General features: G+C 37.1%; 1 protein-coding gene across 2 annotated transcripts in view; it reads left to right on the top strand.

Annotated features, from left to right (window-relative positions):
- Window positions 1-14122, top strand: part of LOC126814926 (uncharacterized) — a 35491-nt gene extending 21369 nt beyond the window's left edge. For both annotated transcript variants that reach the window (XM_056099722.1, XM_050540376.2), the window contains 2 exons: window positions 10399-10575; window positions 13297-14122. In XM_056099722.1, the coding sequence (XP_055955697.1) occupies window positions 10399-10575; window positions 13297-14116 (997 nt within the window). In that variant the 3' untranslated portion in view covers window positions 14117-14122. The remainder of the gene's footprint in view (window positions 1-10398; window positions 10576-13296) is intronic.
- The last annotated feature ends 1740 nt before the right edge of the window (window positions 14123-15862 follow it).

Below are 15862 nucleotides of genomic sequence, written 5' to 3'. Positions count from 1 at the left end.
TTTATCCCAAGATTCAGTGAAACTGTGGAGTGCCACAAGGATTAGTCCTTAGGCCTCTCCTTTCTATAATGATTGAATGAATGAAATGAGGTTTAACGTCCTACTGTTCTGCTCCGAACTGGGATAATGAAGACGGGCAGTCGCCATACAGTGTGCTATGAGGGAAATTTTGCACGGACAGCGGCACTACGGCCTACTCTTATATCGAAATCCAACTGTCAAGGGATATTTTACGTGCATGCCAATTTGTACACGGGACGTCGGTTTTTCGTCCCATCCGAACGACTAGACAGGCCCTCCGTCCTGCATCACTGACAAGGGGAAACAACGCCGGAAAATGTGGATGAATGCAGGAATCAAACACCCGACCTCCAGGCTAGCGAGCCAGCGTCTTACCCACTTAGCCACCGTGACCCCCTTCTATAATGTATATACATAATTTAGGACAACCAATCGCCAAACATGGTGTAGGGCAACATTCTTATGCCGATGATAAGCAACTGATTGCAAATTACCCCCTCTCAAAAACTGTTCTATTCCCTATTCAATGCCATTAAAGATTGGATGACAAAGGATAATATACTATTCAAAAAAAGTAGGGGATATTTGATTTTTAAGTGTTATTAAAGTCACCTAATGAAACTGACGAAGAAACAAATGACAAAATGAAATGAAGTTCACATTCATCGATTTATTCCAAATGATCGTTAGACTAAGTAAGGCACAGACTGACCATTATAAGGGTAAAATGATACCCGGGGTCAAACAGCAAAGTTACCACAGCATCACAACCAAGTCAGTAACGGGTAAATCCTCCTCTGTTTGCCAAACAAGCATTGATCCGACGTGGCATACTCCTAATGAGACGTCTAAGGTCATTTTGGTCCAGATTGTCCCATTCCTGTTGCAACGCAGCAGCAAGTTCTTGGACATTGGCAGGACGTTGTTGACGTTGACGTAACCTTTGTCCAAGCATGTCCCAGACATGCTCGATGGGGGAGAGGTCGGGACTCAGTGCTGGCCAAGGTAATGTGGTGATGTTCTGTTGTTGGAGGTAACCTGTAACGATCCTGGCCCTGTGACATCTTGCGTTGTCATCCTGGAAGATGAAACGGCGGCCATGACGTCGTGCGAACGGCACAACATGGACTGCCAAGATGTTGTCCCGGTAGTACTGGCCTGTAACACTCCCTGCAACAACATGTAAAGCCGTTCTTCCAGCAACAGTGATGCCTCCCCACACCATAACAGAACCACCCCCGAATCGATCATGTCTGATGACGTTAACGTCTTGGAAGCGCTCGTTTCGACGACGCCACACCCTCCTACGTCTGTCCAAAAAATCAACAGTGAACCTTGACTCATCTGAAAACATCACATTGCTCCAGCGTCGATTATCCCAGTGTTGACGATCCCTACACCAACGACGTCTTGCCTGAATGTGATGATCTCTCAAACAAGGGATCACGCGAGGACGTCGGGCGCGAAGGTGACCCCTATGCAGTCGATTCCGAATCGTCTGGCCACTCACTCTCACACCAGTGTCTGTTTGAAGACGAGCGCTGATCTGATTTGCTGTGATGACACGATTTCTCAAGGCCAAGGTACGGATAAATCGATCCTGGGCTTGAGTTGTCGCCCTTGGTCGACCTGAGCGTGGTCTGTCCTGTACAGATTGTGTATCACGGTATCTGGACCATAGCCTGCTTATGACAGACTGAGAAACATTCATCGTCCGCGCCACAACCGCCTGTGTTGTGCCGATCTGTAGCATGCCAAGGGCACGTAACCTTTCATTTTGGGTAAGCCGACGCATATCAAAATTTGTTTTCTGGTCACTAAAACAATTAAACTGATGTTTCCACCCTGGAATTCAATGCCACAATGACTGTAACATTCAAAGTCAGAGTCGTGCAAATCTTGGGTTGGACCCCCATGATGATCCCAAGCATCACCTGCATTCCATGCGGTAGCTATTGGTGCGTTTGGGCGTCACATGTAACTGGAAATGTTTCTTCTGTTAGGTTCTATAGTGACTTTTTTCGTAGTCATTTGCATATTTTAGTATTATGCCCCCAAAATCAAATATCCCCTACTTTGTTTGAATAGTATATGTTGAAATAAAATGACAGTAAAACAGAACGTATATTATTTGGTCCAGATACACTTCTGAAAAATCCAAATTTAAATTATGTGGTTGTATGAGATGCAGTGATTGTACCGTCAGAATTGAGTGTGCGCGTTGAATCCAATTTAAGCATGGGCAGTCACATTAGTGAAATTTGTCGAAAACGGTTTTTTTTCTATTCAGAAACATTGGCTACGTAAGACACTTGATTAACCAAGAATCATTTGGTATTCTCAAGGGTTGACTACTCTCATAGCTTGTTAACAGAAGCTGATATTTCCAATATAAACTTCGTGATTTATAGTTATTTATATTTGTAATTTCTTCTATATTTCTTAATACGTTCAGAGGCAATTTTCAATTTTTTTGCTTAAACTGAACGGTTAGATTGTGTGCAAAACTTTTAACACAATCTGCTACTAAGCTATAACTTTAAACTTCTAATTTACGACTAGTTCAAATTTTGTTAGCGATCTAATTAAAGATTTTGAAAAATTCACCACTCTAAATGGACAGTGCGACGATTGTCCATAATCAGGTGGGTTTAAGGTTATGTTGAACATTGTATAATTCAAAATTAATTTTCGTGGTAAGATTGACCATGTCTCTGTAAACCACACCACTATTAAGGCAATGCACAAATAATTCCTCTTTAATTTACGTTTGCATGTTATGTAGACATATAGCCTATATTTATCTATGTATTAAATTATACATTATCTATACAGTAATAGAGGGAACGAAATGAAAATATTAAAAAACTTTGCCGTGAAGTAATTTTAAACTGTCTGGTGGACGTTCAGCAATTTTACTTGTATGTTTTTCAAAAAATGATTGATTAACCTGTCTCAAATAAGACAAAATATCTTCGAGAAAGGCAAATGAAAGTTTATTTTTAACCAAGCACCTAATTATTGATGAAATACGACTTGACATATCTTATCTTTATCACTGTCACATGGCAACACTGTTTCAGGATTAGAGGTTGGACAAAATATTCACAGCAAAATTTCCCAAAGGACCAAATTTTTATGTTGCGCAAGAAACAATTTGTCTACAAATATAATAAGACTTCTTTTGTTTTTCTAATTCAAAGCAAAAGCCCTTTGCCGTCGGGAGTATTATACAGTGAATATCAAATTCTCAATGATATTATTTCAAATGATACGTATATGTCGATGAAATAAGAACGATTGATTCATTTTTTTGGGGTTATCTATGACAGGTTACAGAAACACAAGTCATGTAATATCCCGTTGTAGGCTAAGATGGTTGTTTTTCAATCCAAAAGTATGTCCTTACAGTTAGTAGTACAGCGTATGGCCTTAAAAGGCGCAAGGGGGGTGGGGTGGGATGGGGTGGGGAACGGTTTTTCATGAGATCTTGGGTTCGCTGCCGCTGATGGCCTAGAAATACCCTCGGGAGTTTCCTGTGCGCTTTTTCCCTTGTCAGTTGTGCTTCCGTGTACAAGCACCATTGACTATTGGAATTCGATATAAAAGTAGGCCATAGCGCAGTTCGTCATCAGTCCAGTCGGAGCGGAAAAGTAGGACGTTAAACCACATTTCAAAGGCGCAGCGTTCATACATTGGTTATCTTGTCGTTATCAAGCGCAATATAGTATGTGTATACTATTATGGGAAGGGATGTATATGCGTAAGTATCATGAAAACTTATTTGGCACACACCACGCAAGTTTTCTGATTTCTGATTAAACTCATAACTTGTGTTCCATTACAATCATGCCATAATAGTATACCACACTGTAAAAAATATCCATTTTTTATGTGGCCGAATTCCGTAATTTAACACCTTTTTTCTGTTAATCGATGGATTTTTTGGAGAAATTGTGTTAATTGTCTGAATTATTTCTTCAAATTACGTGTTTTATGTATTTCTGTGGAATATTCAGTATTAAACAGGAAATGTCCGTGAAATTTAGGGATAAAATGTTTTATTCCCTTCTATAACGGACTTAATTCTGTTATTTTACGGAATAAACGATGGAATGACAAGGAAGTACCGTGAAATTTAGGGATAAAATGTTTTATTCCGTTCTGTAATGGACTTAATTCTGTTGTTTTACGGGATAAACGGTGCAACGATAAGTAATCGTATACATATATAATCATTCCTAATAATCATCATGTTATAGTATTCATTTCAATTTATTAACCATAATATGAAGAATCATATTTTGTAACGTTTGGTATATTAATTGACATGTATATCTAATTTCCATTATTTATAAGATCTATAAAGGGTATTGTTATTCATCATACGGTAATCAGATTGTAAGTATTTTCATAAATATGTAAAAGTATGTTTTAATGCTGCGGGTGATAAGGTTGTAGTATCTGGTAATCAAGCACGCTAAAGTCCGGATAGTACAACCGGTTGGCCAGTGTAAGTCGGTATGTCTCTATGGCAGAGTCTGCATACCTGCGAATTGATAATACCGCAAACTTACATCTGAAAGCCTTCAACCACTGACGAGTAGCGGTTTGTGATACCTTGCTCTCGATTCGTATAATAGCGAAAAGAGGTTACGTTTAAAAATTATTTGCGATATCACTTCGGTGGAAGCGGACGTTAAATAAAGCTATTTCACGCACGCGTATAAAGTCAATGGTTAATTCAATGAAATTTTTATCACCTTCATGGTCAGGAAACAAAATTTACCAGGATTTTTTTTTTCTGTATTTGAAAATGGAATTTATGTTAATTGAAGGAATTTCTGTAAATTACAGGAAAAACAAATACGGATAAAATTTTCCTGGTAATTTTTGTTTCCGGAATTTTTTACGTTTTTTCACGGAAATTTTTGTTACAGTGCACTCCCAATTAGGGTATCGCGGAAAGGCGTATTTAGACGTGGAAAGAACATATTAGTACATTTAGGATAGAATCTTCGAAAAAAAAAATCATTCAAATTCCAGTGTCGAAGCTGGTATGACAAAAAAGGCCTGATCAATGACTGTTTTATATTCATGAGATAAAGTAAGAAGGATATGGGATCTTATTAGAGACCCTGACTTCTTAACCATTTTATCTGATCTTTGTCTTCAGGGAAATTATCTCGTTATTTTCCCTGTCTTAGTCGTCGTTTGGCATTTTACTGGCATCGTAAATAAGGATCCGATTTCAATATAGCAAGCCTTATTCATAGTAGATTGTATACATCGGTACAATCATAATATTCTGTGAATATTAAGACAGATGGAATTGAATTAAGGATGCCTTTATTTTGGCATCAAGTGTTATATAAACTATTATTTCGACATTTATTCACATGACCAACCTATAATGAACTGTCTAGACCATCGAATGGTGGAGATTTAAACGGATTAAAACAGCGTTGCCATTAAATTTGAAAATGGCGAATAGCGTTTTACGATAATAAACAATGTCTGTCAGATCTTCTCAAACAGTGATAACGTCGCTCAGAATAAAGTAATTTGAATGAAAATTTCAATATATTCATTTTGCATTATCTGTTTTAAAGCAATAACGGTCAGCTCTTTATCTAAATCTTACACAATGCATCTTTAATGACCGAATTGTCGCTGTCAATATAATAAATGTAAAAAAACATCAAGATTTAAATCAAATTTTCTTTCACATCAAAATATAAGCACTTAGTTATGCTCCATTAAATGTTTGTTCTAGCCTAAACATTAAAAAAGCTTTGCTGTAGAAATTGCACATCATTGTATACTTTAGTTCCTTTTCCGTGTTTCGTTTATTAACGAAAAATCAACTCTTTAGACTATCAGATTGGCCTGGTATTAAATGGATTATAACACTCGCGCCATTTGATAATTTAATTTAAAAATGGATAATCGAGACTTTGTTTATTATCGTAGCAATGCTTCTTCGTCAATTGGGACTATCTTCTTAAAAACTTCAAACTTCAAAGGTATGCCGACATATATACTCTTCAAAAAAGTAGGGGATATTCGGAAACAATACAAAACTGCGGAAATGCACTGCTGTTTTTATTAGAGGTAACCAGTGTATGTTAATAACAGGCCAAATGCCTACACATGACCATAAACAGTTCATATGGGCAACTTATCTGACGGCTCCATTTCACTCGCAAAGAGATACACCGTCAAAAGTGAAAATGGACGTTTTTGATTTTTGTCTTAATAATGAGTAATTGCTCCACCAATCCTCAGACCTTCAGCAATTCGTCGTTTCGTGCTCCTAATCAACCGTCCAATCACGATTTGGGGCAATCTGACCCACTCCTCTTGCAGTGTTGTCGGTTGACGTTGACGTCGACGAACACGTCTGCCGATCAAATTAAACGTAACACACTAAAGCAAAGATACCCTAAACAGTAAATCTTAAGCAAGAACCGATAGAAAAGAAACCTGGATAGAATAAACCAGCAAGCGGCAGTTTTCATCAACCCTTCCTTGGTGTGTCAAATTTGACAATGAACCCCTCCCACGTGTATAGCGCTATTGCGTGTCGCACATGCAGCTCAGTGGTTCTGTTGGGGCGATAAGTTCTTCATCTGTGAACATACTCTCAAAGCATATCAAGTCTCCATGACTATTTATCATATCACAACCTGCATAGGTATTTGCTTTTCAATATCCCCTACTTTTTTTGAAGAGTATATATACATGTATATGCATTTATGTTGGCGAAATGAAACTACATAATTTGTTCTAACGTTTTCATAACCGAAGTTGCTCTTCAGGCATTTATTATATATTATATACTTGGTCGTTCTAGAACACCTGATGCCACGTCTGATGTATTCTGGAAGTTAACCATGCTTCCTATAGTTTATATCCCACAATGCGCCACAATCTTTAGCGATTGATGCTTCGGGATTTTCATTTTTCATATTTTTAGTATTATTTGTAGTATTTAAATTGAAGAAAAACTTGGAGCTGGATGCTTTTTTATTCTTGTATACCACTTTATTATCGCCACATCTAAAGCTGTGTGTTTTCCAGTAGAATTAATTCGATTTTGTCCATGAATAGCATCAACATTTTCTAACAGAGTACACAATCAACTTAGATTAACAACGATACCGCAGGGTATGTTACCGAAAATACAACGGCGGATGTTTATCTAAACTTTAATAGCAATTCTATTTATAGAATTCATAACAAAATCAGATAAATATAATCCCGAATTAATCGATTTGAAACATGATATTTGACGTTTGACGTAGAAGGAGCAGGTAATTTCTGCTGACCAGAGAAAGGAAAACACACCAATGATTGGAGGAGTGTTGACATTTAACAATCTATATTTCATTTCGTTTTTTTTTTATACGTTCGAAGTAAAGCGACATTTTGAACTATAAAATGGAACAAAATAGGATCTGTTTTAATCAGATTGATTTTGTATGTGGATACAGCACAAGTATGATTAAGACTGATTTATGGGCCACTCGTGAGAAGGACATTATCATCTTTATCTTGTCGTTCGGTTTATTGTGGCATTTATGCATTGTTGTTCGTTGCAAAGGTTTTCGTACAAATCGTTAAATGAAATTAAAAGCCTGCTGCTGCTGCTTCGATAGTCCAAAATCCAGCGAGTGAGAGGTGGGGGGGGTGGTGAAATTTCAAGCCCTGATCCATCTGAGGGATGGTTGTCAAAACTCGGAAACACAATTTTTCGGGCAAAATCCCCCCCCCCCCGCACATATGACCATATGCATAATCATTTATTAATCTTAAAACGACCGAGACGTTAAACGCCATACTTTGACTCTTCTGTTGCTAGAGCTGGCGAACGAGAGTTCCAGTGGCTCAGGATGTATTAACAGAGAAAATTCCTTGTGATAATCCAGTGTGGTTTCCCTCGTCACTGGTGCAGGACGGGGCCTGACAATGAACTGTGCCTAGTCTTTCGGATGGTATGAAACACCAAAAAAGTCCCGTGTTCATTATTGCGTGCACGTAAAAGAATCCTTGACAGTTTGAATTCAACATAAGAGTAATTCTCTCATAGCATCCTGTTCAGCTTTATTAGCGCGGTTGCTGCAGAAAACTAAACCCCATTTCAGTTCATCTTAGAATTGAATAGCGTGTAGAATGAAAATAAAACACATTACCGTTTTTCATGGTGAATGCCACAAGAAATATTTATTTGAGAAAAACAAGTATGAAATGATATTACATTAAATAACAAATTACTAAAATGTAACCCAGCTTTACAATCAACGTCATCAATAAATATAACAAGCCTTTTATTGCACTAATCTGAATAGAGCGCAATAATTTCACCAATAGCGAAATGTCAAGTTGTGTTCTACAGTTCTGAAGCCTGATTCACACGAGTGCGTCACGAGTAGGTATTTTTAAAGGCTATAGTGTGAGCTGTGTGAGACCACGGTAGCGCAGTGTGTCGGTAGTTCATGGTGACGTATAAAGTGCATCGTTTTTTCAAAATGTTTAAAATTTTGCGAAAATCTTCGTTAATGCAAAGGTGATACAAATTGTAATGCCATATAAATATTTCTATGAGTAACGCAGTGTTGTAAGATGTGACACAAGCGCTACTGCAGTACTTGATGAAGCTTTTGTGAAAACTGATGGCCAAAAATCGACTGACTCATGGGTATGGGTGCGTAATCTGACGTACATGTTGCATAGCTGCGTCACTGTGTTATGACCACGGAGTCATACTGTTTGAATGGTGTTTAGTAATTGAACACATTAAAATAAAACAACAGTTCTATGGATAACAATTACTGTATTTCTATTAAAGCTACGTTTCAACAATGATTCTCTTGTCGTTATCAAGTACGTTACCTACGCCAAGGTAACGTACGCCCGTGTAAGCCAGGCTTTATATCAAAACTTTCACGTATCCTTAATTCGATTCACAAAATTTCTGATGGTTCTGATGAAAAAAAGACAGAAATAAAACCAATCAAGCACGTATTTCAGTACTCTCTCGCCTCTCTGGTTTCAATAATTTTCGTAATAATTGCATACCCTGAAAATTCTAGCAATAAACGACATAACCAGTCAAGATAATATTCTTGCAGCAGCTACACTAATCCTCGAGTATCCCAACAATTTGATTAACTCAACTTCTGGACCTAAAGTAAATCTCTTCAAATCGTTTTATTTATATGAAGGAAATGGAATTTATTGATTAGAACTTCTCAACAAGCTCCAGATCTATTTTAGACGGCTTACATACCCCCCGTAATGTTTAACTTATTAAAGTATTGCTACAATCATACGGATTCTCTGAGGAACAAGTTAGGATATCTATATTTGGACGAATTAGGAGACATCGTACAAAAATATTGATTTTGTTAGGAGAGCCTCCAAATGTTAAAGTTTAGCAATCAATTATTGTGCATAAATGCGGTTTCTATAATTGGAGACAAAGGGCAATATACAATCATTCGTAATGGTATTATGTGTTGCATATAGGGTAAACATACAGCGTCACAACCACTCACAAAACGAAATTATATTCTACCAATTAGACAAGGCCCCTTATATGTAAATGCCTCGTTAAATACAAATGCTGCTTGCAAAACAAATGATAGCTACGTGCATTTACTATACAGATCATGATTAAACATACCCTATTATTGTGTATGATACCCACCACGATTTCATTGATTCAAATAATACTATTTAAACATGCATTATGTAAGATTTAGAGAAAGGGCTGCAAGTTCTCACTATTTGGCTCTTGAATGGCCCTTTAATAAAATACACTGCCCCCCCCCCCTTCGCCCCCACCTAAACAAAGTGTATTTAGTGAGGAAAGGATAGTGTTTTAACTTCTTTTTAACACAACACTCATTTTGAGAATATAGGGTGAACTGGTCAGTATCTATTTTGTTTTTATCGAATTCCAATTGCAAAGGTTTTTTTTTTACGTGGACGTCAATGTGCACAGGGGCAAATCGTGTTTTCATGTCACCCAAATCACTAATGGAGGCGTCTCATATTTCGCATATAGCCTCTCGATGCAAGTTGGTTTGAAAAAGCAATTAAATGAAGAGCAAAATAAGGTTTGATATCTAATGGAGCCGTCTCGTATTTCGCATATAGTTTGTCGACGCAAGTTGGTTTGAAAAAGCAATTAAACTCCAAATTGCTAGCAAAGAACCCATTTAGTTATTCTTTGGGAGTTCCGTTGAACAACCATTACATTTTCCGGCAAAAGGGTGGGACTAAGAAAATTTTTTTCACATATAATTAATCAGGGAGGGCTCTGTGAGTATATTGGTATATTTATTATAAGATATGTTTTTAAACCTACAGGTCTAAGGGTTGTATGAAGAGGTTGATTAATGTTGTAGAACAATTAAGACACCAAGCCATTATTGTACAAAAAACTTGGTCAAGAGACGATAAACTTCGTACCATTATAGACAACGTTATGACAAGAGAATTAAGAAGATCGTCTAATTTTGTAGAAAATAGAAGCCATATTCTAAGGTAAAACATGTTTGCGTTTATACCCTTTCCCTGAGGTGGGACGATTTACCCAATACTACCCAATACCACCCCAATATCACCACATACTACCCAATCCTACAACATAATGATGCAAAATAGACATATCATTTGATTTTTTTCAAAAATAGAGAGTTATATCGCGGGAAATGTAATTCAAATGCGATACCGATGTCTGGCTGTTCCATTTGCCTCCCTATACCACCCAAAACAAGCCAATAATAACCCAATACTGCCAAATACTCATCAAATACTACCAAATACTACTCAGTATGATCAAATAACAACCTAAAATGCTCAATTATCAGCACATTAGTATAATTACTGCAACGAATGTTAGATATTTTGCAGAAAATTAAAATGTTTACCCAGTTATCTCCCTTTACAACCAATATATGTATATATTTTAGATTGCTACTTAGATTATTCAACTTCTTTAGCTTTGCAGTTGGTTTCCAAGACGACAAACTTGAAATACGAAAAACAATGACGATAATACCATATTTTATTCCGAAAATGACCGATCTCTCTCTTACCGCTTGATAGTGACAAGGCGTCGGGTCGTCTGTCAAACAAGGTGGATTTCTCTGGCCCCCCGGTTTCATCTCATTGTTAAACGGGTGCCGCTGTTAAACACCCCTTCGCGCAAGCGAGTTAATGAAATAATATTGAATTATATGTTAGTCCCGAAATTACCTAGTTAGTATCGATTTTAAAATTAAAGATACATTATGAGAGATTAGATAACGATTTGGCGGTTCTCACTATAATAATTTAAAACTAGATAATATAAAGGTAATTTGCTGAACATTTCATTCAAATTGATCCACTATGAACCGAGAATTAAGCGATTAAAATTTCCGCCTAGCCTCGATCATCATTACTAAAGTCAGCACGATAAACAGCATAGTCTCGATTATCCACTTAATCATTAAATCGTGAAGGAAAGTTATGCAGTAAATCGGCTCATAATCCACTAAAGATCGCAGGCTAGCGATGCCATCGAGAGTTGATTATGGTCTGGATAGGTTAAATAATGTCTAATAATTTAGATAACATTTCAGGCCTAAAGAAAGACCTGCAATAGACAGATTTAGCTTTTGCATAATGTATGTTTAAAGCTGTAACAAAACAAATTGCATAATGTTTATATTCAATTTTTCATGTCAACTATTAAATTATTGCAATAGTGAGAGGAAACGGGAGACCGTGTCTATTCATTTAGGTGGTAATGTGGTAATGACATCGCCGCGACAACGTCACCCGTGGATATATACCGTAGAATAATTAGAATTTGTTCAATAGTGACAATATTCGAAGAGTCGGTAAAATTTTGACAAGAGAGTATTTTTCAAAGGTGCCTGGTTTGGGACCGGAATCATTTAAAAGACAAAGGAAACGCGTTAATAAGTAATGTTATTAAAAGACAGATATAAAGATAAATTCGTGTGCTTTCCCGACATGTTATACCCAAATGAGTTTTCACAGGACCGCGTGCACAGCGTGTTCTTATACTAAAATCACCAGGATGAAGAAATATAAAATAAGAAAATTTTTGAGTAGCCCACGAGACCGTTAAATGAACATTTTTAAATTATCCTCTAAAATACTTTTTTAAAACTCTTTTTATTTTATGTTATGTTATATATTGACATGCTTTTAACGTGTAATATTGTATGAATAAACTATAGCGGGGGGCATCTATAATAACTTGTTTTCCTTATTTTAACTTCGTCGTCTTGGAAACAAACTGCAAAGCCCAACAAGATGATTAATCTGAATAGCAATCTAAAATCTATTTATCGGTTGTAAAGGGAGATAAATGCATACATATTTCAATTTTCTGCAAATGATCGAATATTCGTTGCAATTATTATACTGATGTGCTGCTAATTGACGATATTAGGGTTTATTTTATAATATTGGGTAGTATTTGGTAATATTTGATAAATATTTGGTAGTATTGTTTATTATTTGCTTGTGAAGTACATTTTCTATGATATATCTCACTATTTTTAAAAAAAACCCCAAGTACTATGGTAATTTTTGCACCATTATATTGTAGTATTGGGTAGTATGTGGTGATATTGGAGTGGTATTCGGGTAGTATTGGGTAGTATCGGGTAAATCGTCCCGCCGTTTTCCTGGACTTACAGATTTATCTTTGGGAATCATAATAATCTTAAAGATTACCAGGTCGCCGCTGTGACTGCAGGTGGATGGCTTAAAATAACATCATAAAAACATGTCCTGTCCTGTGATACTTACAATACAACAAAAAAAAAATAATCTGGATTTCAATGGCATACGTCCCATTCTAGACAAATTTAAGTTAAGTCCATATGCATTAATGCATTAATTATTTAAATAAAAATGTCTCGTATAGAGTAGGAGATAGATGACATTTGACATTTCGTTTCTCGGCTCGGTAATTTAGAGTTCTCAAGATACCTTAGACAGATGTAATCGAAGTGGATCAATCAAGAGTTTGGTACGCTCTTGGCTATAATAGGTCACGAGAAATTTCAAATATAATGGCTGGAATTTTATTCTGTCCCCGTGCGCCATTTCATGGTGCGTGTCATAGTCTTCAACCGGTTTTCAAAATCGCCAGTTTCCTTTCCAGGGAGCATTGTATTTGATAAATTAAGATATTGTTTGACTTTTTAATAGTTGCATGCTTGTTTTATTTTATATTTTCAGAGACCTTATTAAGTGTATTAAATCCAAGATGAAGGATGAAAACATCGATGACGTATTCAACAACTTCTTAAAAAATCATTTTAAAGACAATACTAAGACTTCAAAATCCCATAAAACAGATACAGTTCACCAAGGAACACAAATCGCGCATCGTGACGTCACAGGGAACACCCACAATCCTTTATACGAAAATTCGTCCATTTCTAGTTCGTGTCCGCTTATTTACGACATATTTCCAGACTCCGTCAGTAATACCAGTGATGATACTGCATCTACGTTAACACAAATTTATAGCCAATCCACCGTTAGTAGGACCTCGTTTAATACGGACTCAATGAGTGAAAGTCTAGGAACTAGCTGCTCTCTAATGAATTACGAAGAATTTAGTTATAATTCGGATTCGGAACTAGGTCGAACTAACATCAAAAAGCTTAATGTAATAAATGAGGATTTACCTCATGAACATTTGCGCGAAGAAAGATTAGCTAAGCACCTGGAGGCCATACAGAAATTAAGTAGTGATCAAGGTGAATTTATCGAGACAGTTGTCACAGCAAATGGCCAAAGGCTAGAGAGCATTACAGGACGAAATAGAAGTACGGGGCATATCAATTTGTCAATAAATCACCCGTTTGCTTGTTCGGATTTATCAAAAACAGCTAATTCAAGATCTGGTAGCAAATCACGAATAAAGTGGCCATTGAAATTATTTCGCGTCAATAGTGCTCCCACGAAAAAAATCTCCAAATCATCTTTCCGAGAAGGCTATGAACGGAAACCTCAAATGAAAAGGAGTAAAACGATTGAAATAAAAGAATGACTATAATTTGTGAGTTACTCGTCCTTAATGTCCTCATAATTTGTGAGTTTCTAGTCTTTAAATGAAATGAAATGGTTTTGAACGTCCTACTGTTCTGCTAGGATAGGATAATGAAGACGGGCTTACAGTGTGTTGTGAGGGAAATTTTACCCGGACATCGGCACTACGCCCTACTCTTAAAACGAATTCCAACTGCCAAGGGATATTTTACGTACACGCCAATATGAACACGGGACTTTGGTTTTTCGTCCCATTCAAACAAATATACATTGTCACTTGACAGGCCCTCAGTCCTGCACCACTGACAAGGGGGTAACACGCCGAAAAATCCCGATGTGCTTTCTCGGCTAACGCAGGGATCGAACACGGGACCTCCAGGTTAGCGAGTCAGCGTCTTACTCACTGATCTACTATGGCTCCCTAATCGTATTAAGTTACTCAGTTCCCTATCTCCTTATGTAATAGGGTGGTTATAATAATGTGAATGAGACAGGTAAATAAATGGTGTTTAACATCTACTAAACACAAACCATGTCATTTCGGAACTAATTATGCTTATTAAACTTTTTTCCCAATAATTCGTTTGCGCATAGGCGTCTTTAGCAGTGGGACTAAATCGGAGGGCCCAGAGAAAACCCACGAGATTAGGCTGGCGACTCTACTCCGTGTCACGTACCAGTGTTGGATTGAAATCACGCCACTTTCCAATCCCACGATCCCGATTTTCCACAGAGTATACCGTCTGTTTGAAAATTCAACTTTATTTCTGATGAACGCAGTTCTCGTTTGCGGCTTGGTGTATTATTCAATTCTGTCTTACATTTGTCTGCTGCAATACTATTTGGGTTAATATAAATGCGGCGACACTCCTGGTGGACAGCCTGCTCTTCATCTGTGTAGATGTTATTACCTCGTTCACCACTTGCCCTGTTAATACTGACACTGTCTTTGGCTCTTAGAGTAACTGTTGCAGATCCATTGTTGAAAGGCTTGCTACATAGAACACATGGATCGATGTTGATATCTGAAATTGAAAAGTACAGTTCATTAAACAGGCCAAATTACGTTAATCTATGATATAAAAAATGCGAAATCTAAAATGGCTTTCTTTGGCAACTTTCGCCAGTTTATTTTATGGCAACAACGGTACAGATTAAAGTTACGTAATTTCCATACCAAGGGTACCGTACTTGAGCGGTAATTATTATTGCCCATTGGCGACGTTAGCATCAGCGCCTTGCTCGACATATATATCCTTTAATACTTATATTTACATATTGCACATTGCGTATGACCGTTTTATGAATCACCGTGTAGCTTACCTGATTGATGTCTCTTATAGTCGATAACATAGAGGTGTATATATTGACTAGAGTGTATTGTGGTCACGTGATCCCCATTGACGTAACGTTAACGCCGTGGGCCATCACTGGAGACCGACCGCCATGTTTCATCCGGGAAAGAATGACAGAAATGCTCGGATGAACGCTATGTAAATAAAAGAAAATAGACTGACGGAGGGCGGACGAGCCCATAAAAAAAGCAGTTCTAATTCAACAATGTCAACCAAAAAAATGATGATTGAAAGGTCTTACCTTACTGTCCTAAAAACAAATTCGTTTTGGTCAACTGGTATATTTTTGGGACTGTATTATTAAGAATAACTCTATCATAATCATCATAAAGCATAATGAAAACCGTGAACATGGTCATCGTGTAAAATGTAATGCAGACCTGACGAAATCA

The sequence above is a fragment of the Patella vulgata genome, chromosome 3, assembly GCF_932274485.2.
Source record: "Patella vulgata chromosome 3, xgPatVulg1.2, whole genome shotgun sequence".
Taxonomy (NCBI): Eukaryota; Metazoa; Mollusca; class Gastropoda; family Patellidae; genus Patella; species Patella vulgata.
The sequence above is the reverse complement of the archived record's forward strand: the minus strand, read 5'-3'. Positions and strand labels throughout refer to the sequence as shown.